The 26,370-nt window shown below is 43.0% G+C and overlaps 1 protein-coding gene and 1 gene segment (V, D, J or C); both read left to right on the forward strand.

Moving 5' to 3' along the window:
- Positions 1 to 26,370, forward strand: part of LOC124973266 (T cell receptor alpha chain MC.7.G5-like) — a 260,714-nt gene that overhangs the window by 108,785 nt on the left and 125,559 nt on the right. The gene's annotated exons all lie outside the window — the stretch shown is intronic.
- The window catches only part of LOC124973246 (T cell receptor delta constant-like), a 63,414-nt gene continuing 45,022 nt past the window's right edge, over positions 7,979 to 26,370 (forward strand). Inside the window, 1 exon segment of the C gene segment in view lies at positions 7,979 to 8,159. Coding sequence covers positions 8,129 to 8,159 — 31 coding nt within the window.

The following is a 26,370-nucleotide window of genomic DNA, read 5'->3' on the forward strand; positions in this document are numbered from 1 at the left end:
TATAGTCTACTGCCTGTTTCTCCTATTATAAAGCCAGTTGTGTGAATATGCACAATGGTTGGTGTGCCTGTAACCATTTGAAAACTGTTTGAATATGAAATTTAAGCTGAACATCTATGGTCTTTTTCTTCTATGAATTAATTCTCTTTCCTTCTCCCTCTTCAGATTGGCCCAACAAACCAAGATCCAGAGAAAATCTGACATAAATCTTTGACTTCCCTATTTAGTTACAGACCCATCCCATTTACTGGAACATTCTGCCAGCCCCTGGGACAGCATTCCCTAGGAGTCTTGGGCCGGCCTGTCCAGGGCTACCATGCAGCACATGTATATCTTCCCAGCCAGCTCCACTGTCCCAAACATCATCCATATCACCTCTGGAGTCACCAGAGTCACACTACCTGCTCTGCTGCAGGCACACAGCCACCACCAGCCTTCCACCTTCATGTGTGTCTGCATACATTTATGTGGTCACAGATGTCCCCAACCCTATTGGGTGTTGCCCTAAGACCAGGCATCCTGAGGCAGGTGTCTCCTTGTTTCTTTATCTGGTATCCTATTTCCATTTAAAGTTGTTCATGAGAGCACTTTGCAGAATGACAAGCAGTATTGGAAGAGATAGAAGGAAAGAGGTGAGGAAAGAGGACAGTAGAGGTCAGGATAAAGACTTTGAGAAAAGCAATAAAAAAGAATCTTTGACCCTTCAACTTCCAAGATAAGATTGGTCCTAAATACAGTTTATTATCAATCTTAAATTAAAATGTTCTGCAGGCTTTGTGTACACAAGAAAAAGGAAATCACTGCATAAAAGATGCAGTTGCCCTCACAGTGGGAACCATTGCAGCCAAGCTGATTCCACTCTAAGAATAGAATGTTAACAGTACTAAGTCAGGAACTCCGGAACTTTAATTATCAACAAATAGAATGATTTCTTGATGGGAGAGTGGCTCTAAAGGAAGGCGGGCAGAAAAGGAACCCTTTGACTCTTGGATAGGGCATGGACTGCCAGAGAAAATTCCAGTGTGAACTCCTCCATGGTGAACTCACCACCCAGCTGTGCAGGCTGGGGAAAAGCCTTACCTGGATGGGTAGGGACCCAGAAGCCCCCTGACCCCACTCCTGCCCAAATTCATATGTGTTGATTGATACATTGTATGTTTTTCTCAAGTTAAAATCATTTCTAGATTTTAGACTCCATGACCACAGAAACTTTGGTTGGTTTTTGCTTCCATTGTATCCTCAGCTCTCAGCAGAAAGTTTGTTATACAATTGGCTCTCAATAAATATTTCCTGAATAGATTGTTCACTAATGATTAATTAAAAATGAACAAATCACTTCCTCCCTCTCTATCTTCTGAAGAGTGAGTTCCAGAACTGGAAACTGCCAGCTGGACCACCGAAGCCACAGTGCATTCAGAAAAATGACTGCTCCTACCTTTACCCACCCTTCTGTGCACCTGAGATGCCTGAAATTCAGGAACAAGGTCCCAAGAGATCATGACCCACTGACTGTCTTTCAACAAAACACTGTCTCCTTGGTTGCTTCCTTTCAGAGAATAAGCCTCCTGGGACTGATAAGAGAATGGTACCATATGCTGAAAACACAAGCCCCTGAGTGGCAAAGGGGCACCTGAGTTTCCTCTAAGGGGGCTGTTGGATTGCCGCCTCTGAACAAATCAGAGTGTGTCTTTAGATAGCACAGGCACCAACCACCCCCAAGGACCTCTTTCCTTTATTGCTGCAGCAATGAAGCAACCACATGGCTGCTGTAGATAAGGTGGCCCAAGTGTGTTGTGCATGCAAAGTAGGCTGTGTGGTGCTCAGCACTGAGAAGAACCGCAGACACACCATGTACTGGCTTCTCTGCATCGTGCTGCCCTTCCTCTGTAAGTGGCCACCAGGTAGATGGGTATGATTTCTCACCACTTCTCATCTCTCATTTCCTATTTTTTCTTTTCCTTCCCCAGACAGCTCCTGCAGGACTGAAATCATACAACCTTCCAATGTGGCTGCCACGATTGGGACAGATGTGAAGTTCCAGTGCCAGTATGACAACCTTAAGGGGAATTATGACTCTGTCTACTGGTATCTGCAGAGAGCTAACCAAAGGTTCACCTATATCTATCATGCTTTTCAAGGCACAATGGAATTAGAGCGTTACCAATTGTCTGTGGACAGAAAGTTGTCCTCTAGTACCTTAACCATTAAGCACGTGCAACCAAGAGATAGAGCCATTTACTACTGTGCACTATAGGCACCTTGATGCATGCTGGGTATCACACTGAACAAAAAACTGTAAGTCTCAAGCAGACACAACAGAAAACTCAATGTCTGCCAACAAGACACAGAACATTCAGTGTCATGGTGAACTCAATCCATTTACTCATCAACTCATTCATTCAATACTAAAAGACCCTTGCGGCTTGCAAATTGATATATTGTGTACATTGGGGATCCAAATAAATAAAATAAGCACTTCTCAAATAATAAAATGTATTCAGCAGGTAGCACTTCCTCACTTTTATCTTGTTAAATCCATGAGAAGTGAAAATTAAATCCAACTGAATTACTTAAATCTTCTGCCTGAAAATTAAAGCACATTCCCTGATACCCAGAGTAACAAATGAATTAGACACACATACAAAACCAAGGCAAGCTATTAACATCTTAATTATAAGCACTTAACAACTTACCAACATTTCTAAAAGTCCCCAAAATATTAAATATATATGCATAAATATACTTTTTATGTATGTATAGTAAAAAAATGAAACTGATAGGAGCTAGGGGATGGATGGATGGATGGATGGATGGATGGATGGATGGATGGATGGAAGGAAACTGGGTAGCATAGAAAAGTAATTGAGCTCAAGTTCACACGTGAAAGTCAGACATCTTGAGATTTGAATCCCAGGTCTTCTATTTAGTAACTGTCTGACCTTTGGCAAGTTATTTTTTGTCTTGCTTTCCTCTTCTATAAAATAATGGCAACAATAGCACCTTCCTTAGGGGACTACTGCAAGAATTAAGTCAACTATCAGATGTCAAGGTCCTTAGAGCAAAGCTTAACTACTCTTGTTGTTGATTGTGGTGATATCAGGATGATGACGGCCACATTCCCCTATGGTTGGACTGGTTGAGCCATTAGGAAGTTGTTAATAAGAAACAAGTCGGTCTCTGACATTAAGCATTCTTTTTTACATTAGTATCCCTTCTAGTAGGAACTAAATATCAATGGAAATTCAGAGAAACACAACTTAAAAGACCTTCAGGACTTTTTCACTGGATGTTGATAAATTATTAAAGGCCTCCTACATAGAAAAAACAAATAAAAAAGTAATTTTTGCTTGACCCTTAGAAAGAAAGCAAGCATAGACTTTATAAGATATTAAAATACAATGTATCCCCATTCGTTAAATGTGTAGAAGAGTGGAATAATTTTAAAATGTAGAGCCAGAAATGAAATTAAAGTTATATGTTAACATAATTGTAAGTAGTGAGTTAGTTCTATTCACATAACAAGCATACTAGCTGACATGGAGACGTTCCCACCTCTAAGAAGGCAACAAATGAAGTCAAAATACACCTGATCATATGGCATCCTGGAAAAAAAAGATCAAATGAGGATTAGCCCAGGTCACACGTGACAACAGCCCCTGCTTAGTCAAGAAACCACCCTGTGGAAACTCCTCATGTGAACTGCTGAACTGAGAACGAGGTAAATGTGAACTGTCTTCTCTAATTCTTCTGAAGATACAGGGTTTCTTGCTGTTCAGATCCTGTGTTTATGTATTGGTTCTTCAGTGGAGACCCTAATCCCCTGCTCTCTTAATTGGATTTCTCATCTGCAGCCAACAGTCAAGCTCATCAGCACTAGCGCCCCCAAGAGCAGTCCTTCAAGGGCAAAGCGTAACACAAAACAAGAGATTCTTCTTGATAAAGAACTTCAGAAGCATCCTTTGCAAAATTTCTTGTTCAGGTCAGATTTCAAAGCTCTACCTTTGGTGGGATAAGCACAGATCCACTGAGTTTGGTGAGTGAGTTTTTATTCCTCCTGGGCTTGCTCTTCCCCAGGGTACTTGGGTCACTGGGGGGCATATCCCCAAAATCATTGAATGTCATGCAAGGGACATAAGTTTCCTAAATACTTACAACTGTGGGATCCCTGCTGCATTCTCTGTCAGCAAGTAACTACTCAGTAATGCCTCCCCAGAGCCAAAGTTCAAAGACAAATGCTATGTCACGTGCAATAGGGAAAGACAGTCTTTCAGGTCTGGTTCTGCCAATCATTACCCTGGGTTATAGTCTTAGTGAGAGCAATCATCTCTTTTCTTTTACAAAACTAGCTACCACCAGAGGTAAAAGAAAAGTTTGAAGGAAGGAAAGCAAAGTCTTACAGAGCTATGCATTGACTGGCAAGCACTGCCCAAGGCAGGTTTACTGGCAGTGATCCATAGGAATTAAAAAGAAAAGTGTGGTGGAGATGATGGAATATTTCAAAATCTGTCCCAACCACCTCACCATCTAACTGAGAGCTTCCCAACTTCCCCATGCAATCCTTGAAGGAGAGTCATAAAAGAAAGGTGAGCAAGAAGGTTAAACTAGTTAAGTATTCCAGTACCTGTAAGTCTCAGTACATAAAATTGACATGGTTCATTTTTGTATTCAGCAACATATATTGAGCGTCTATTATGTGCCAGATGCTGTTCCAAGAGCCAAGGTCAATGCAAGGTCATACCACAATGGGGCTTACGGTATAATAGAGAAGCCAAATCAGACACACGTGGGAGTAAGAGAAAAGCTTGGTTATAATAATTATAGGAGTATTCCTGGAGGAAAGTGCATCTTGGAATTAGATCTACAGATGAACTGGGTGATGGGAGCCAAGAAAATACCCTAAAAGGACCAAACCCTGAGCTACAACTAAATATGGAAAAGTTTATTTATTTACATCCCAAGATCCCACGTCAGTAACAGCAGTGAAATTTCAACTCAGAAGAGTCCCAACTTGCCTCTGTGCTGTTTTGCTTGGCAGCTGCTTCACTCAGTGCCACACAGCTGGGTAAGTGAGTCGCAGATGGAATATTAGCAGCCAAGATCCTTTAAGAGACAAATGACACTGTGATTTTCCTTGACACCCATTGAAATTCCTCACTAATTTCCAAAAATATCTCACATTTGTTTTAAAACAACCAATGGGGCCCAGACATTTCAGTAAAACAAATTAGAGAAAAAAAGTTATCCCAGCGTCTGAGCATCCTGAGCAAATATCAGATAGACTGAAAAGAAGAATCACTTCCCAACTGAAGGTAGACCCCAGACACCCAGCAACTGAGTCCCGACTACCGGCATCCTGACCAAGGGAAACACAGACTCTTTTCATTCACCTCTGTTCCTGCTCCTCAGTTGCTTATCCAGCCAGCCAGTGACAGAGCAGAGAAAGCAGAGAACAAAGACAGCAGTCAGAAGCAGGGCAGCTGTTGATAAGGACCATGCCTGAATGGCGATCTACAGTGGGAACACATCACAGCCTGACTTCACTGTTACTAAAGCCTTGTGTGAGAAGCTTGAGGGTAATGAGTAAGAGATCAAGCAAAGAAAGGACTTTCCGTCACTAAATTTATCTATTTTTTTTTTCAGAGAACAGTAAGAGGATGGGGAAAGCATAGATGTATTCTCAAATCAAAGGTAAAAATTGGTTCCGAAACTTCCAATTAGAGAAAAAAATCAGAAGTTTTGGCAGTCTCTCCCATGGATATTTGAGTGATTATGTTTGATACCACAGAACTGAGAGTGGTAGAGACCATCTGAGAGAAAGGGACTTAGCTGGACAAGTAGCAGCCAGTAGGAATTCATTTAATTTCACCTCTTTTTGTTTCTTAATTCCCAGATCCTCCTTCATCCCAGATAGACAAAGAAGATGAGGGCTCTAGCTTACATGTGTTCTCCACCCTTAGCTGCCAAAGAAAGTCCTTTGCCTAAGGGCATAGGAGATACAGATCCTCAGGTCACACATGTCTGAAGCAACTTCACTCAGCACATCCATTGACCTGCCCAAAGTCCTGCCAATAGCTAACACAGCTGAGCAGACACCCCCTTCCCCAAGAAGAATGTTCTATGCCAGGCTGGAAATGACAAGTTCTGTGTCTCACCTGGTGACTATGACTGGGGCAGAGAGCTACCACCAGGTCACTCACCCCACCATGGCAAAGCAAAAGAGGTAAAGAAACCAACATCTGCGGTGAGCCTGCAAATATGTGCCAGGGAAAGGGGTGAGAGCTTCACGTGTGTTCTTGGATTTCAACTTCACGGCATTCCTGCAAAGAAACTACAGTTACCCCCTTTGCAAATGAGCAAAGCAAGACTCAGAAACAACTTGCCCAGCTGCAGGTAAATTGCAAAGCAAGATTCAAATCCATAGATGATTAAACCTGCAAAACCAATGATCCTTTTACATGTAGGTGTTGTGGGCAGTGACACTACCTGGGCAGTAAGCCACACACTCTTACAAGCAGGTTCTACCCGGGTAGGCACTACCTTGCTGCCACAGAGTGCCCCACCTCTCCCAACACCTACAACAGTAGGTAGAAGACAAGAATATTCCAGGTTTTCAGCTTGAGTTTCTAGAAAATTATTTTCTATCCCCAGCCTTCACTAGCTGAGCAGCAAGCCCTGTGGGCTCCTTGAGAGACAGGAAGATCCAACAGAAATCCTGCTTGGACTAGCAAATATCTGCTGAGCTACTCAATATTGACAAGCTCTGTGCTGGGTACTGAGAATGTGAATTTAAATAAGGCACAGTTTCTGATCTAAATAATCTTAAAGTTTAATGCACAAAACAAATCAATTATTAGACCATTATAACAGAGGTGATCAGTCCCAACATGTTCAGGGAGCCCAGGGGATATTTCCCTCAGGTGGAGGTGTGGAGTAGAGAAGGAAGATAGGCTATTCCAGGAAGAAGGAGCATCAGGGGCACATGGGAGACTATAACACATCTTTGAACCTGCAAGTATTTTCTGTGGCCAAAGTAGAAAGTACTAGTGGGAAAGTAGCTGAAAGTAAGACTGGAGGAGGCAACAGATGAAAAGGCCAAGGAGACCACACAGGAGAGACCTGGAGGCAGAATGGCCATCACCTGCAGACAGGTTTGCTCCTGCACACCCTCAAGCTGTTATTTGTCCTCTCTCTCCTGGGAAAGCCCTGACACGAAGTCTGACAAGCCCTGCTCAAGTGTCAGGACTCAGGTCAGAGTTCCCTGCTCTGAGTTTCTCAAACGAAAGCAGCCATTTTCTCCATGTTCCTGGAATACTCTGGATCTGCCTCTTTTCTAGGATCTGACACTCCTTTGTAACTGTTTTTTGTCTGTTTCCCTGAAAAAAACTGATGTCGGGAGCCATATCTTATTCACCTTTATGTCTCCCAAATAGTATCTGGCCTGCAATAGGTAGTTAGCTCATGTTTGCTGATTTAACAACCTAACCTGTGACCTTACCAGACTGTCACATCTCTCTGAGGAAGTGACTAACACCAAACCACCTTTATAACAGACAAGGCTTCTCATGGGCAGACAGTGGGAGATCTGGGTAGGGCAGCCAGGACAGCACCTGCCTACTGCAGTCACCTTCTGCCCCCGTGAAGCCATGCTGTGGACCTGTCTGCTCTTCTGTCTCTCCTTCCTCTGTACAGGTAAGGACAGGCTGCTAGGCATTTTGCTCCTAGGGAAATGTGTCCCTGGAGCAATTGGTGGGGGTGAGAGGGGACTGCGAAGTTGAATCCTTGCTGAGCATGGCTCTGACTCTCCATCCTCTTGTGGCAGAGGGAATTCTGCACAGCCTTTCTGAATTTAGACTTTTCATTTCAGGAGTCTGTTTGGATATAACTTTGGAACCAGACGCCAAAACTCTGACTGTTCTAGTTGGGAAACCTGCCACTTTCTACTGCAGAGTAACAGGAGGAGACTTGAAGAATTACCAAATGAGCTGGTATAAAAAGAATGAAGATAATTCCCTGATTCTAGTATACAAACTAAACAATTCTACAGACAACTTAAGAAATAATTTAAAAGGGAAAATTGATACTTTAAAAAGTCGATTTGTACTTGATATTCAAAAAACAGCAATAGAAGATGCCGGGACTTACTACTGTGGGTCAGATATCCACAGTGCTACAATCCTGTTCCTCATCACTTCAAGAACTCCTCGGGTCAGATCAAGGTGGTACATCCAATTAGAGATCATCTCAGGCTAAAAAGTGTACCACACCTCAGACAAGACCTGCTGTGACCGCAACAGTAACCTCTGATAAGAGAGGCCGCAGGTGAGTTGGGGCAGTTTCTTATCAGTTGAAGAGAGCAGAGAGGCCATCAGGGTTGCTGGGGGAGAAGTAGGGCCCCCACATCTGTCTCTCACAGAATCCTGGTAGAAAATAACAGCCTTCAATACCGAGAAGGCCCTCTCTTTGTGAAGGCAGACTGAGATGAACAGAATTTCTTCTATCATGAGCATTGTAGCTCATCGCAATCATTATTGTGAAAGCGTTGGTGTGCATAAACTAGATAAAGCAATGATGGTTTTCCATTAGCATTCTAATCAAAATTTCCAAAGCCATTAGAGATAGCTTTAACCCTTACTCAGTGAAGAAGAATGAGTGGAGTCATTTTCTGAAATGCTTTCATGACTATTCCAGGTATTGAATGTTTTCTATCTTGTCATAGCAGTAGAGGAGTTCTACAGACCCACGGGGATGGACCAAGAGGGGCCATGCACAGGCTTCCTTCATACTTGTTGCTGAGCGATCCTGTAGGTGACTCTTGGCAATGAGGCATTTCTGAGTTGACCATGAATCAACTGAATAAAAAAAAAAATAGATTCCCATCATAAGGGTCTGAGATTATGGAGCCAAGGCCTGCAGGAACCCTCTTAGCAGACAAGTGGGCAGGGTGCTTAAAAATACAAAAAAATAACCATTAAAGAAGAGCGTTCATCCTACTGACTGTAGTGGCCTACTCTGTCTTTGTACTCAAATATCATTCTGAAACTTCTCCCCACATAAAGTTAAAGCAGTAGGACGCACAATAGATATAAGTATAAAAACTTCAACTAAAAATCAACTCTCCTGAAGCCTTCTACTCAATATTCCTTCTAATGTACTATTTTCTTCATCACACATTTATTTATAGGACACTTATTGTATTCATGGTACACAGTAGTGTGATGGGCTGACAGATCTGGCTCCATGAGAATGTTATAGGCCAGACAGACTCCATTTTACTCTGAGACTCCATGTTATGTAGGAAATAAGCTTCTCTCATGGGAACACCCCACCTCTGTACCCATCAACAATTGCTTAGCTTCTCCCATGGTAACACCCTGCCTCTGTCTCCATCATGAGTTACTTAGCGTGACATGTTTAACAATACAAATGACAATTCTTATGTAATGAAAAATTTCTCTCTTTTGATTCCTATTGCTCCTAAATAATGTACCATGTAGAAAGGTGATTATGTGGATGTTAGCCATCATTCTTTAGTTTGTAACTGGGTAAGGGTCCCACTTCCCCCTCTGTTGATGACCTCATGATGTTAGTTTGTAATTTTGAATCATAGCAACAGACATTTATGATTAACGTGATTTTTGGTATAAGAATCCCTACAGCCTTATGGTCAGGGTTGTTCTCCCGATAGCCATTTTTTGGGGCATTGTGTGAGACAGTCAGTTGGCCGGCTTAATAAAGACTCTCAAATTTGGACTTCTCAATGGTGATCTGTCTGTTCTTAAGTTGCACACCATAACAAGTAGGTAATGAGAATAGAACTTTTTCTATTCTCATCTATATGTTTATAATTTATCATTAAAAGATAGAAAATTAGAAATTACAATTAAAATCACAAATAAATACAAAAATACAAGACAGCATGTGCAATGTGTTGCCGACTTTACGGTGCAGTGCTCTAGGGGAACATGAATCACTATGAGAAAAGTGTCTTAGCACAGTTGGGACTTGAAACAGGCATGACTGGGTAAGTGGGAAAGAGGAGGAAGGGTACCTCAGGGTGGATGCACCCAGTTACCTGTTGTTACAATTGCTCTGCAAACACAGAGGTTCAAAAAAACATTCATGATCTCGTAGTTTCTGTAGGTCAAGAAGTGTGGCTTAGCTGGCTCACCAAGTTGTAATCAAGGTGTTAGACAGGGCTGCAGTTATCTCAGGGCTCAGCCAGAAGAGGATCCATTTCACTCTTGAGTCTTCCAGTGGGCATTCCCATAAAGCAGCTTGCATTCCTAAAGCAAGGGCTTTGGGTGCAAAGTGACGGTGACATCCCATCACTTCTGATGCATTCTGTTTTGGTAAAAAGTGTTCACCCACACTGAGCAGTGTGAAAGCATGAATATCAGGAGGTGGGGATCTTTGGGGGCCCCTGTGCAGGCTGCCTACCACAGGGGATAGTGTAGTGGAGCATGAAAAGAGGTTTGGAAACTCAGTCATAAACAACTGACTACAAGGCTAAAGAAACTTAACTTTATTAATTAATTTATTTTATTTTATAGTATTTATCAAGCTTTATTGCACATACAAAATACCTGGAGAGATTGTTTTGAACATATATTTTTAGACCTAGATTGCAAAGATTCTGTCTTTGGCAGATGCAGGAATATGCATTGACAACAGGTACCCAGGGCTATTCTGTTGCAGGTGGTCCAAGGACGTGCTTTAAGAAATTCTGCTGTAAGCAGAAAAGGAAATGTTGGAGTTTTCATTTTGTTTTTTGTTTGTTTGGTTTTGCTGTTGTGCTTTTGGTACGCTCCCTGGCCAAACCCAGGGCCTCACACATGCCAGGCAAAGCCCTACCCTGAGCTACACTCTCAATCCTGGGTTATTTTAATAGAATGGAGATATGCCTGATTTCTCCTGTCCTGGCTTCAGAGAAATGCACATTAGATATGGCCTAATCATCTCTAGAACATTGATTCTCACAATTCTATCTGCATTTTCAAATCACTTGGGGGAAATTCTTTGAAAACCCTAGTGTCTGGGATGCATTCCCAGAGATTTTTATTGAATTGGTGGGCTTGAGTCTCTGATTTCCCAGGCAGTCCAACTCCCTTCCCTCCTGATGGGGTTAAACACCACGGGTCTAAGACCTTGCTATTCCAAGAGCAACCCAGACCAACAACATTAGCATCACCTAGAAGTTTTTCCAAATGAAGAATCTTGTGCTTCACACTAGATCTACAATCAGAATCTTCATTTTAACAAGATCCCCTGGCAAGTTTTACACATGTTAAGGTTTGGGAAGCCTTGGTTTAGGGAATCCATTGTCTTAGTCCATTTCATGCTATAACAAAATAACACTGGGTAATTTATAAAGAAGATAAATCTGTTTCTCACAGTTCTAGAGTCTGGGAAGTATAAGATCAAGGGGCCATTTCTGGCCAGGGCCCTCATACTATTTCATCCCATGACAGAAAGAAGAAGGGTAAGAGCATCAGGGAATGGAGCCAAACTCATCCTTTAATCTGACACTTACTCTGGTGACAACTAATCCATTCCTGTGATAATGGCATTAGTCCATTCATGACCATTCTGTCCTCATGAACTAAACCCCTCTTAACGGTCACACTTCTTAACACTCTCAACACTGTTACACGGGACTAAGTTTCTATCACATGAACTCTGAGGGACACATTCAAACCATAACATGCATCATTACTGAAAATTTCTATGGAGATAGAAAAACATAAATCAGTTTTTCACAAATGCTATTAAAGAATTCTATTTGTAAAATCCTCTTAAAGGGATTCTGATGTGCAACCAGGTATAGGATTCACTGGTAAGCAATGGTCATCCCCCTATCAGGTGACACTTTATTTGTATTACTAATATAATATTCTTATTAGGGTGATACTGTGTCCTTATAGGCTCATTGGTAGAAGGTATTACATAAATTCTAGGTATGAAAGTTTCTCATTCATCCATAAGCAGATTAGTAAATGAATTAATATTTATTGAATCTACATGCTTTTTACCACACCATCATGGATCATCCACTGAAACCCAGGATTTTTGTCACTCCCTCAAGACCAAGCCAAAAACAGAACATGCATATTAGTGTTTGATTAAGGCTGATTGGGAAGAAGAGGGATAGGAGACTAGAGTGCGTGTCTCTAGGCATCCATTCCTCCTATTGGATGGATGAGGACGTGAACTTGCTCGTATTGGGGTGAGGCAGCTCAGAACCTGAGATGGGCATGGGGTGGGCATGGAAGACAGAGAGTGGAGGCATGGGAGAGGAAATCCTGGGAGAAAGAAGTCAGGCTATACACTGTGATCTGAAGAGTATGAAAACAATGAGAAGAAGGAGGAGGAGGAGGAGGAGAAGTCAGACAAGAATTAAAGGTGATAGAGCTGAAGAAAGTCAAGTAATTCCTGAGCTTACTGATGGGTAATTAGGAAGGCTTTTATATAATTTTATGTAATATTAGGTATTATAGTATGGACGTGGACCAAGTAGTTCTGCAGAAATTCCAAACCCAATGGTATGACATGACCATCAGCTATTACTTTCATTTCGCCCGTGTTCTTCCCCACACCACAGTAACAGCAATTGAGAGTTGGCTCCAAGTTCATGTCATTGTCACCACCATTGCCCTGCTTTCTGTGATTTTTATCCATATGAAAAGGTCTCAGTTGAAAGAGTTCAGAGTATTGAAGAGAAATCCTAGAGACTGTCTACCCACTGTCCACAAGAGGTCTGAGTTCAGTTATCAGTGAATGGTAAGAACCACTTCCACAGAGTCCACAGGACATCTCCTGTGTCACTTAGAGCAGAAGATTCCCATCTGATTGCCCAAAAGGCAGGAAGAGGAAGGCATCCTGTGTCCAGGAACAGTGCCATTCGCTGCCTGCATTTACAAACAGGACACCAACATTGTAGAACCATGGTTATGACTGAGAAGCAAGAGGACGGAAGGATTTCTGAAACCATGGGAGTCTGCCTCTCCCCGTGCATCAGAGGAGGACATGGACAGTGGACAGAAAGGAGAGTTCCATCACCCAACACACTGTATATTCTGAAAGTATCACAGTCTTATAGAAGGTTCTCATTATAGCATCTTGTAAGTACCCAGGGAGTATATAGTTAGGGTCCAAAGAAGGAAATGGACCCAAGGGAATCCAAGCTGTGACCTTCACTCTGAACAATTAAGATTTTAAACAGAAAATTAAAATAATTGAATTTGAAAGCCAGAAGGGAACTTAAAGGTCAAGCAGGAATCCCTCCATTCAATTTACATGTTCATTAAATATTGATCGAATAAATGTTCATCCATTCTCCATTCAAATATGTTCAATGATGGTTCTTATTTTAAAAAACTATCTTCTCTACCAAATTGAGATCTGCCTCACTATAACTTTATATCTTTATATTTGTTATGCCTTCTGGAGCAACACAGGGTAAGTTTCACCTTCACATACTCAAATATTTGAAGATAAAAATCATGTCCAACAATTCCTCATGACTGTCCAATAAATTTCAAGCTCCTTAAGAATCCCAAGTTCAATATATTTTCCTGTACCCCATCGTTCTTAGCAGAATGACTAACAAAAAAGTGAGTAGTCAATAAATATGTGTTGAATACGTGAATTAATATCTGTCATCCACTTGACTGTTCAACATTTCTATCTAGATATCACAAAGATGCTTCAAGTCAACTCCCAGATGTAAATCAACCTTCCTGGAAAATATGGTCCTTTTCTAATGCTCCTCATCTTAGTGAATAACACCTTCCATTCAAATCCATCCTGTGCTCTCCGTTCTCCACTGACGACACCTTCATCCATACTACCATTTTCTCTTTTCAATTATCTCTGTGACCTTTTGAATAAGCTACCCAGTCTCTGGTGTCTTCCAATATGTCCTCCCCACATCAGCCAGAATCACCTCCTCAATGCAAATATGATCACATCATGCCCCTGAGTAAAAATTCATCAGCACTTCCCATTCCTTATAGAAAAAAAGCTACATCCTTAAAAGACCTCTGACGCTGACCCACTTCCCCCACACACCTTGTGCTCTTTCTGCCTTCATCTTCTGTGCTCCTGTCCAATGTGCCTTTTTGCAGTTGCTTGAATGTACCAGATGCCTTCCAACCCCAGGGCCTTTGCACATATTATTCCCTCTCTATGAAACATTTCTGCCATCTCCTGTCACTTGTTTAACTCCTACTTATTTTTTTGGACCAAAATCCACACAGATTTCTCAGGGGCTTTGGATCTCCCAACAAGTCAGGTTGTTTCTTCTTAAATGCTTTCATATGTCAGCTTATAACATTTCATTAATTTGATTGGGCCTATTTTTTCACTAGTTTGTAGACTCTGGAAGAACAAGGATCAAATCTTATTTTATATACATTGAACATGAAAAGTACATAAATGTACTTATATAAATAAATAGCTAAATCTCCCAAATTCCGGGAGATTATCATGGTAGATTCTGGGTGGCATGTGGCCCTAAGTCTTTCTATATTCTTACTTTTGAAGGGTTTTAAAGACCTCAAATTTATCCCAATCTGAAGTCTAAGGGTTTCCAGAGGACACTGATATCTACCCATTCTGTTTGGTATACTCAAGAGCCCATTTTGGGGTGCATAGGAACACACCAGGTCACATGCAGGGCCCTGAACAGGTAAGCAAAACCTGAGCAGAGAGTAGAGCAGGCTTTGAGGAAATCCAAGGGGCCCTATATGATTATTATCTTCCCAGTGACTCCTAACTGAGCGTGATGGGCCCTGTTGGTGTTTTTGGTTTATGTGGTTATTTTTGGTAGCTATATTATTAAAATACACAAGCCTACAATTACAGGGACGCTTATCCTCATCCCTCAAATATGCACCGAACACTACAACACTCCTGGTGCTGCGCCTTGTGCTGAGCTTCAAACCAGCCAAAGCTCCATTCCTGTCCTCAAGACGTTCTTTCTAGTGGTAGAAACAGACATGAAAACGGAGCCTTTGTAACTGAGGAAGGAGCAAACAGTTGTGAGAACATAGAGACGGCTGTGATGGCCCAGAGCTGGGAAGGCTTCTCAGAGGTGACGTGAGCTCATATCAGAACACACTTACTCCTGCAGGTGTGGTGTACTTGGGGTCCCTTCAAATGACTCAGGAGAGAAGATGAGCATCCACAACAGTGAAATAGTCACACACACACACACTCACACTCATGCTCACAGAGCTATGATGTTTACAGCTAAATAACTGGCAATAAACAAACTGAAATTTGATGGAAAAAAATACTGAACCCTGCACTAGATACAGTCAGTTTCTTTTTTCAGGGAAGTAAATGTGTGTCAAAGCTTTCACAGGGACTCCTTAACCAAAGGACACATCTAATTCCCTGTCGAGGCAAGCTTAGAGATCTCCAAAAATACTGCCATGTTCTGCCCGTGAAAGAGACCAGCTAAAGTGGTAGTCAACTGAGTTGAGAAGATAAAGAACTAAGCAAAGCAACGAGGAAGGGGAGAGGGAAAGAATATAATTTCCCCCAATCTTGATCACTCCCTTGAAGTTTCTGTTCTTATTAAAGAGCCATCCCAAACCTCTGGGATCTCCCAGAACTTGATGCTGCTGGGGCACAGACCTCCTCCCATCATCCTGTTAATGGGAACCCTGAGGAAACCTGGAAAGACTATTAAGAAAGCTAGGTGCTCTGCGGGGAGGCAGATAATGCCATTGGAACTGACCGTGAACTTCCATGTTGGTGTGCTCTTTCAAGTTGGTGTGCTCTTTCATTTGTGTTGTGAGAAATATTGAGATTTATTCTCAGATATGCAGGTACCTTATAGCCTACACTAGATCTATAAATCTTTATCTGAGCTAGATTGAGTTGTTTCCATTCACGGAGTTGTTTTTATACAGAGAAAATCTTCTCCTGTGAAGTGTAAAGAATGTTCGGCTATAAATGGAGCCATTCCGATTCCACTTTCTGTTTCTCTTCTGGAGTTGTCTCTTCTCAGAGCTCCAGAAGGAAATAGTGGTCCTATTCACGTCAGCTGTCCATATTTTCTTCTTTGTGTCAGTAGCTCTGCTATGGTAACAAAGTATGCTCAATGGTGTTCAGCAATGAATATTTACTTTTTGTTCCCACATCTGTCACAAGTTGGTGACTCAAGTTTGCCACTGTCAGGGTCTTAAGCCCCCCTGCTCTTCTCCACCAGCGATAAGGGAAGGGGACACTCCCCAACAAGGTCAGACCGGGATAGGTAGGGCCGACTGACCGCCCGCTCCCAGCCCTCCCGGCGGAGGACAATCAGACAATCAGGGAGACCCATCACAGCAGGAACTCGTTTATTGTGGAAGTCACACAGCTTTTATGTAGGGTGGCGGCTAGGCGGGAACCAATCAGCTTAAAGGTCAGCAAGGCATGGGGTGTTCATACAGGAAAGAGTCCCATAGGACTATATGGCAAGCACGAGCTGATCACGTTCGCGGAACTGTTGTTAACCAATCCCTAACAGTGGTCCGATTTATCGTCATTAACTATTGAAACCGCCTTTGAGGCCTTGATCTTACTCACTCGCCAGGGAGTAAAGAGTCAGCCTGAGTTAGTTAACGTGTCATTAGTCCCAACATGCCACTAAGCAAATTTTGTCTTTCCATTTTAGAGCCCAGGATGACAGATTAGTCACAATTGGGACACACAGTTCTTGTGGCAGAAGAAAAAAACAAGAGAGCTGCTAGCCGAAGCTCAAGAAGTTTCTTAAGACTTCTGCTCTGACATGGTAAACATCATGTGCTCTCGTACTCATTGGCCACAGCCCTTCCACAGCAAAGTCCCAAATCAACTGAGCAGGGACTTGTACCCCTCCTGCAAAAGCCACCACAAGACCCACAGCAACATACTCCTCTTACATTAGAGGAGGGATCAAATACTTCGGAATTATCATTATAACCTACCAGATGAGAAACTTGTCTCCAACATGGGAAGTTTCTCCTTACGTCAACTAAAAAGGAATTTGGTGTGATTTTTTTTTTTCCTTCTTGGGATGGTTGGAAAGCTTTGGGGCAACATTTGAAAAATTGTTCTTTAGAATAGCCCTGCCCCTCAAGATGAGAACAGTTGCAGCACAATTAAAAAGAATTCCATGGTCAGATAATTTCAGTGAGTGCTGCACATTAAGTGTCCCTTAATAGTCATGATTCTTTTTAGCGTATTAAACACTGAGAACCCCTGCTTTGTAAAGATACCCGTTTAACCCAGGACTGGGATGGTAGAATTCTTTTTGTAATGTCTCATGAGATTCTAGTAGGGAACACTAGAATCCTAAAGGATTATGGGAGAATCCGTCAGATGAATTCTTGCTGTTTCCTCATCTCTGTGCACCTAGATTGAAGGAGACCTACTGATGTTGAGAAGAGATATGACTGAGGCCAGCAGGTCTGTATAGGCCTCCAAAAGAAGGGTGCATGTTTTGCTAAGACCCAACTCATGTCCGAAAATGCTATTCAGATATCACTCTTTGCCTACTGAATTAAGTGTAAACACCTCAGCACGGCCTCGATTCCTTCCTTTCTTTGTGTAACAAATAGATCTTAAATTCCTACTCTGTGCCAGGCACTGAGTATATAGAGTGGGCAAAATAGACATGGACTCTGCGGTCATGCACTGATCAGTTTGAGATAAGAGGAAACAGATGTGAGACAGACACATGAGTGATAGCCAGTGATGGACAACCTCCTGGCAGGGTGCTGCACCGCTGACCACCCATTCCTTCCACATTTAGCCTCTGGGTTGCCATGCTTTGCTGATTTTTCTCTCCATCATTGTCTTCTCCTCAGTTCCCCTCGGCTGGCTCCTCCTTCTCAATGGAGCTTCTAAATACCAAGCACCCTTGCCTGGGTCTCTCTCTTCTTCCCTCTCTCTCCCTAAGTGAGCTCATTCATCCTCGCAGTATTAAATTCCACGTATATGCTCACAACTCAAGAATTTATAACTCCAATGCAAAACTCCTCTGAGGATATAATCTCCCCTCAACTAAACTACCATTGCACCTGCCTCTCCTGAGTTATTTCATGTGTTCTCCCATTCACCGCAACTATTTGGTTACTTCCTTCATCCTCCTCCTAATTTATAAAGCCCTGGAGGGCAGGGCTCTTTGGTCTGTTTCATCTCCAGTCCCCACAGTGCATTGCATAGTAAGTGTTTAATATATGATTATTGAATTTAATGTTTGAACTGAATTTCTGCTTTAGGGATCCCTGAGACACAGATGTAATGAAAGGGAATATTTTATTTAAAGAAATAATGCCTCATCCTCCTGTATTTCCAAATGAACAACCTTGAGTGAGAGAACACAGCTACACACACTGGAATGAGGTGAATGCCTGAATTTAAAAATGCTAAATTGAGCCAGTATCATCCCTTGTGGTCATGGGAGCTGCCACGAGGGTTTCAGAAATTGCCTACGTTCCTGTGCCCCATCTGGCAATGCTGGTTGTTACAGCCACAGATGGCATGCCCCTCACAGCATCGAATGTGGTCGAAACCTCCTCCCTGCTCTAAAATGGAAAGCCCCAAAGAAGTCAAGGGGCTTTCCTAAAACTCTCCCACTCAATCAGGGTAGCAGTCGACCACATGATGCCGACCCCTCAATTTCGATTTGGGGCCAAGGAGGAGGTCAGAAGAGGAGGACTCCTCGGATTTCGGAAAGATGTTTCACCAGCGGTTCTAACAATAGCATGTGACAACTGCACTCTGGTCCAACCTCTGAATTTTGATCCTGTTTTTTTGGTTTTTTTTTTGTTTTTTTTTTTTTTTCCCAAGGCACTCCCGAGCTCTTTTCTACCAGTCAAAAGCATGTGTGTAGGTTTCATACACCCTTGAAGGAGAACTAGCAGAGCCTCTGGATTGTCCAGAGAAGAGCTGAGAGTCCCTCTGTACTCCATCTGTCTGAGTGAGCCAGGGTCCCTGATTATCATACAGGCAGGCCCTGATTGTCACAGGGACACCGGCCCCTGGCACAGCTCCCTTGTGTGTGTACACAGAGACTGCTTCTTCTCCTCTTGTTTGCCCTAAAAAGAGTTTAACCTTAACCTCCACATACATGCAGCTTAGGGTTTAACCTATCAAAACAAGAGAGAAATTTCTGGATAGCATCTCTTACACAAAAATAAGTGTTTCTCAGCTGTCATGGCATTTTAAATGATATTTTCTTTTTCTGCTAGATTCCCTTCCCTTATCACACTTCCCTGGATAAATACAGAGTTTCTGCTATAAAATTTATTAACAAGGAGTCCTCTGGGCAGACGGCGGCATTGGGAATTTTCTGCTCGGCATTTGGTATGCTGTCCAGCTGAGGCCCCAACCACACCGAGTCAACACAAGCACAGCCAATTTGAGAAGAAAGGCAACAGTTATACTAACAGGCTGAAGCTGTGACTCTCAGCTCAACCTCTGGGTCACCCACCTAGGACTTGAGCTGGCACTTTGAAAATAAGATATTCCGACACAGAGAGATCATTGTCTACTGAGTCTTCCAAAAATTCTCCTTGCCTGGCTCTTGCAGCCCATCTCCTGGGTACACACCACTGCCTATGCATCTTTTGTTACCCTGCATCCTTGGATTTACACAGCAGCCTGCACACGGCTGTCGGGTTAGATTGATGCCATGTGCTTTGTCAGGTACCGTGACACAACGTTGTTTCAGTTTGACGGATACTGAGGGTGTCCCCACGCAAGGGCAACCTTGCAGCATTTTCTTCACCCTCCTTCGGTAACTTCCTAGGTTCCCACAGTCACTGCTCAGTGGTGCACGTGCCTCACCTCTCCGACTCCTTTGCAATTAAAGCCCTGCCAGAAGGATAGCTCGTATTCCCATTCAATAATCTTCTCATTCACTCATACTAAGCATTCATTACGCAGCTCAGTGTTAAGAGCCCTTTAACTTGTCATAGGCATGATGTATACAACCGCCCTTACATTCCAAACGAGGCTTAACGCAGCAGTACAACGGTGATTATAAAACAGCCACTCTGGCAGCTCTAACCATGTTGCATATTAAAAGTAAACTGTACGTACCCAGTCCTTGCCCCTGTACCTGTTCCCACGTACCACCAAAAGTCACTACAAATCCCACAAAACCAACCAGAAAATTTGAGGTGCACAGGTTGTGGCCTTGGGGCAGCAGCAGAGGTGGAGTTGGCCAGGTTCCTGGGACAGGACAGGGAACTGGGTTTTAGGCCCAAGACTCCACTTGAATACTAACTTTCCCACTCCATTGCTTTAGGAACTCTCTTCTTCTAGTCCCCAAAGTTCCCCTCAGGCCACTCTTTTTATCTACTGATCTGCCTTCCCAAAAGTACCCTGCAAGGATTCCACGTTTTTCCCCCATTGTTTCTTCCATCAGCTCTGCCTCCATTGTACTATTTTTTTTTCAGCCTCATTCCTCTTTCTTCCAATAAAAACCAAGTGAAAAATAGAGAGTATGTTAACTCAGAGCCCAAGAACTGGAAGCCCTGTGGAACTGTGGGCCATGCAGGTATTTCTCAGTGGCTATGGGACCACAGGCAGAGTGCCAGAGCCACAAAACCTCCATCCCAAGGAAAAGAAGCCACCTCCTCTCCATCTGTCTCTGGTCTCTGGCATCAGAGACCCAACCCAGACCAGAGGGCCACCTTCCACCCCGGTCACCTGGCAGAGAGCACAGGTTCTCACTCCCAGGAGGCTCCTACAGTCTCTCCTCTCTCTTGGATTGAAGGACAAAATGTCTTCGTTTGCTTCCCCTGGGAGATGAAGGTTCTAAGGTTCTGGAGACCCCAGCTATGTAACCACCCTGTGCCCCAGGGGACACTGGCAGATTGGAGGGCATAAGATCAATATAAGATCTTAATCCCATAGTTACATAATTCCAACTAAAGAATTTTTTTTTTAATTCCATAGTTGGAATTATGTAACTATCGAATTAAGATCTTATCCGAAGCAGCTGGGATTACAGGCATGCGCCACCGTGCCGGGCTCCCATCAAGAATCTTGAGCAAAGTTCTTTTCTCTGTTTCAGAGGAGAACAGGGAGAGCTTTTTCTTATATACAGCTAATACTACGAAGTGGGAGGGAATTCTACTCAACTCCTTTAAAACTAACTATCCATCTGTTCCCAATCCAGATTTTCCACCTTTTTCCTCTCTGGATATTGTTGGTTAGAAATAATTAAAAAAAAAAAAAAAAAGCCAGGCATGGTGGTGTACACCTGTAACCCCAGCAGCTCGGGAGGCTGAGTCAGGAGGATCACCAGTTCAAAGCCAGCCTCAGCGACAGTGAGGCACTAAGCAACTCTGTGAGATCCTGTCTGTAAATAAAATACAAAATAGGGCTCAGTGGTCGAGTGCCCTTGAATTTCCTTGGTACCCAAATTAAAAAAAAGAAAGAAAGAAAGAAATCACACTTTTTTGTTTTTGATTTTTTATAAATGGGCTTCTATCAACAAAGATATATGGTTATCTATTAGCAGCACGAACGCCTCCGTTCTGCATCTTCATGTTCTGCCAGAGGACCACAGGTCCTGTGGCTTGTAGCAAGCAGGGCAAGACAAAGAGGACTTCCAGAGACAGACAAACTTTCCAGTCTACGCACGGCTTTCTATGGCAGAAGATCTCCACTGTGAAATCTGCAATTCCAGGACCGCAGAAAGTAATCCACCTCCCTCCCAAAGCAAGTGGCCCCTTCAAGGAACTAGACACATTTTTACCCTTCATGATACATCTCCATGAATCACTACAGAGCCCCAGTAAACCTGGGACTTACAAAGCAAAAACAAAGGTTGGATAGAAGGAAGGAAGTGTTGGGGGAGGGAGATCACAAAGTTGAAATACAGCAGGAACCCATCGCTCAGTCTAGTGAGCTGCAGGCTGAATTCTATGCGCGCGCGCACGCGCGCGCACATACACACACACACACACACACACACACACACACACCAGTGATGTACTGTAGTGTCAGGAGTCACAGATAGTGAGCCTCTTCAGAAGGGAGGACATAATTTGGATCTGGAAAGTCAGAGCAGGCTTAGGAATAACCAAAAACACAGACTTGGCCTAATTCATTCAGTACAAAAAGACCCAGGAGGCCAGGATGATAGAACCCAGGAAGTATTGACTAAGCACCCAGTAAACACTCAGCACTATAGCAGGAGCTCATGGGAATAGGAAGATGGTTGGTGCTAAGCAGATCCTCAGTCCCTCTGGTTTGTAAGAAGCCAGGAGTGAGGAGTCACCAAACAGGAGAGCTACTGGGAGTCCATGTTGTCATGGAAAAAAGGACAAGAAGCAGAAACCAATAGCTCCTGATCCTACAGCAGCCCTCATGGACACAAAGTGGCACCTTTGCCCTGTCCCCTAAAGACAATACTGGAATAAACCTATACTACACCACATTCTTTTTTTTTTTTTTAACACAGTGGCTAACGTAAGAATTATATAGGGCGTTTTTAAAAACCTCAGTGCCCAGAATACACCCCACACTGATTAAATCAGACCCTCTAGGGGTTGCATCTGGGTCTCTGAAATTCTTTAAACTCCCCAACATGAACCAAGGTCGAGAGCCACTGCAGGGAGGTAATAGTCCTAATTACCTTGCCATCTTTTCTCTGCCTCCACATTCCTCTTATCTAAGTTGTTCTATTTCCTTTTTATTTGTAGTTTATTCTACTTTGTCCTTTCAGCAGATAATTCTATAATACTCCATTAAACCTTTTTATGTGCTTTAACTTTGCTTTTTCTCATTTAACTCTCATTGCCTGTTCCACTTATTCCATCTTCCCATTATGTTTGTTTGACTTCTTTAGTCCACATCAACATGTACAGGGTAGTTGACATGGGCAGAGTACTTTGGTAGGCACTTAACTGCTACTAAAAATTAAGCTTGATGCAATAATATTTTCTGTTAAATTCTATTCTATAGTTATGGGCTCCTGTCCCATGGAAGATTGGCATTTTGGCAAAGTATGCTCCCTTCTAAGGAAGCAGCAGTCTTGATGTATAAATAAAAGATCCGAAATAAATATGTTGCAACAAAAAATAAAAGACACATCCTTGAATAGAAGGGAAAGAAGCATTAACAGAAATCTGAAGCTAAACATCAGCATCTCTCCTGATGAACTCTAAACCTCACTCTAAGAGGGAGATGCTACCATTTGCAGCCAAAAGAGAAAGGACCAGACTGTCTGTAGAACTCGGGAGGTGGTTCTCTGGGGACAGAACATCTTCTACTGTAAGCTCATTTCTTCGTTGTTGGCAGGCAAGCCTAAGAACGCATGGGCCACTTGATGCCCAGGTTGAGAAGAGGAAGAAAGAGCAGAAGATGGTCCCAGGAGCAGCGCCCTTCAGTCCTCAGGGGAGGTCATGCAGCAGATCTGCTCACCTGTTCTTCACTTGCCCTGCTGCATAGGGAAGAGCCACCATGTGGCCTCAGAACTGCAGTCCCTGCAGCTCCCTGGGTCTGATGAGACCCTGAAAGCCCAAATCACTGTCTTCATTACAGATGCAGCCAGACCTCGAGAAACCCCACAGAAGCCAGCAGGTGCTTTCAGAATGATTGAGTGAATGAATAAATTACTCCATTGAAATTACTGCCTGGGAGAGTTTGTGAAAAGACTGAAAAGGAAGGTGGTTCTGTGGTTCCACCCTGGTGGGGTGATACTCTGATGTGGCTCCTCGATTTCTCCACCTTCCCTACACCTTGGTTGTTACTCAGGAATGAAGCCAGATACCTTGTTGGAGCAACAAGAGCTAGAGACATTTATTCCTTTTAGAGGAAACAAAATTTTGGCAGTGCCAAATTTTGCTGCTCACCTTTCTTGGTAGGGATGAGAATTCAACTGGCCAATTCTCCCTGGAGAATGCTGGAGCCACTATGAAAACAGAGGGGACTTAATACTGTACCACCCTGCTCACAGTACTGCTGCTCTGCCTGTGGGTCACAAACTGAAGGCTGTCCTCCCACCCTTCACACTGGTGAGCTGACCCCACACTGGCAAGGTCTAACTGTAGATCGCAAGGTGTACCCACATGCATAATTTCTGACTACCAACAACCACAGGAAACAGTGTCATCCCCACTTTATTGTTCAGGAAACTGAGACCAAGAGGGAGAAGTTTCTTGCAAGTGATAGATTCAGATGCAAACCCAGATCTTCTGAGTCTAAATGCAGTTGTGTCCAGGACCGCACAGCTACTTCTTGAGAACTGGAGTAGGTAATGAGGAAAGAGGACCCAGAAGTTTCAGGGCCTCTTCCAGTCCAATCTTGTAAATAATACTCTGGTTAAGTCTTAGCAGAGCAGAGGTAGGGCCATTCAGCCACCTGCTTCTCAACAGTTGGCGCAATTGTTAAGTGAGATAAGCCAGGCACAGAAAGACAGGCGCCACATGATCTGACCCATATGTGGGATCTAAAAACAAAGATCTCACAGATCTTGGGATAGAATGATGTTTGCCAGAGACTGGGGAGAGCAGGGTGAGGGAAAGATAGGCAGAAGTTGGTATGGGTACTAAGATACAATTAGATAGGATCAAGAAGTTCTATTGCACAATAAGGAAACTATAGATAATTGTACTATGTATTCTCAGAAAGCTGGAAGAAATGAATTCGTTTTCACCATGAAGAAATGATAGCTGTTTCAGAAGATATTTATCAACCTGATTTAAACATTGCACAGTGTATACAAGCATCAAAATATCACACAGTACTCCATCAATATGTATAATTTTATGTATCAGTTAAAATTAAATTTTAATTTAAAAAAGAATGGAAGGTAAATTTAAGTAACTTGCTTGAAGAACAGGTAAAGCAGCTCTCTGCTTGAGAACATGGCAGAGTAAAGGCTAAAACAGGGATTAGAAGACTTTCTGAAGTCCCTCTTGTCCTCAAATCTTTCATGCGTCCTTCTGTTCCCAATGAGGCCAATAAACACATCTTCCTCCATGACAGTCAGTTGATTTGCCTAGTCCTCCCAGCCAGCACCCTGGCCCTGAAAATGAAATATTAACCACATCAGCCTTACAGCCATCTTTCTCTAACAGAAAAGCAAGACATACTTGCAGCAGTTTGCAAATTACAGTCAGCCCTTCTTTTCCTCACTCCCCCACCCCATGTGGGAAGGCCGCAGGGAATAGCAGTTCCTGTGCTGACAGAGCCTGACTTCAGAGCCACAGTCCGGAGACCTCGGTCCCCTCTCTGACTCTGATCTTGGAATGACCCCCTTCCTGATCTTCTGCTCTCCTGTTATGAACAGCGACAGGCGTTCAGGTCAAACATCCTGTGGACAGAAGTCATGTCACTTGAGTCAGCATTTTTGAGGATGAGTGATGGTTAAGCAGTTGCTTTAGAGTGTTAATACAGTAGATAAAAACAGATGAAACAGCAAGTAAGTGGCCACATTTGTAAACTGTAAAATACTATACGCAATGGCAGCTTCACAATTTCTACAAATGAGGAGCCTGGGGATGGCAATCTGGTTGCAAGATACCTCCAGAACTTGCCTTGTGGCTGTATTTTCATAGCATATAAGATAGTATAAGACACCAAGGAATAGGAGACTGTTGGAGATTAGGGGGAAGATGAATACTCCCCCCACAAAACTGCTCTTGCTTCTCCTACTAACTGTTCAAATCCCAGGTATCATTGCTATTATTTTAGCAAGGAGAAAACTAACACAGATAAGCAATGAAACAAGTGTTAGCAAATATAATTTCATTTATTTCTCACAGAAACCCTATGAGTTAACTCCCATTTTATAGACAGTAGAGAAAAATTTTCTCACAGAAGTCACAAGAAGAGAAAGTGGTCAGAGCTTGGGAAGTTGTGACCTAATCATGACCTTGACACAGAAACAATTACTGGGCAGGAAGGAACACAGGCTTTGCAGAACTTATGGTGGAATTAGAGGGCACAGCCCTGGAAGGACTTTCTGCCTTCCACCTGAGCACCCCAGGACAGGTGCCTTTTTGTCCAAGTTCCATCTTGGCACAGGCCCAGCTGCCTCTCCCTGCCTCGGGAGCACTTCCCCTAGCCACACTCACCCCAAGCTTCCCCAGTCACCTCCTTCCCTCTCCTGCACTGCCTTCCACCTCTGGCTTTGATTTATTGTTCACACCAGGTCTCTCTTGGGCCTAGAGGAAGGTTGTTTCTGCTCATTAACAATAAACCCTTAAAATGACTTCTTACTTATAGATAATATAAATCATAGTCATAAGCATACACACATTATTAGGAATTTCCAAAGACTTCCTGAATAATTTGGATAGTTCTAGATAGAGCCCTGCTAACTATTCTTTTGATACTGATAAAGTTTTAAGTCCATGGTACTTCTGTCTCAGTGGT

Source organism: Sciurus carolinensis, chromosome 2 (genome assembly GCF_902686445.1).
Source record: "Sciurus carolinensis chromosome 2, mSciCar1.2, whole genome shotgun sequence".
In the NCBI taxonomy this organism is placed as follows: domain Eukaryota; kingdom Metazoa; phylum Chordata; class Mammalia; order Rodentia; family Sciuridae; genus Sciurus; species Sciurus carolinensis.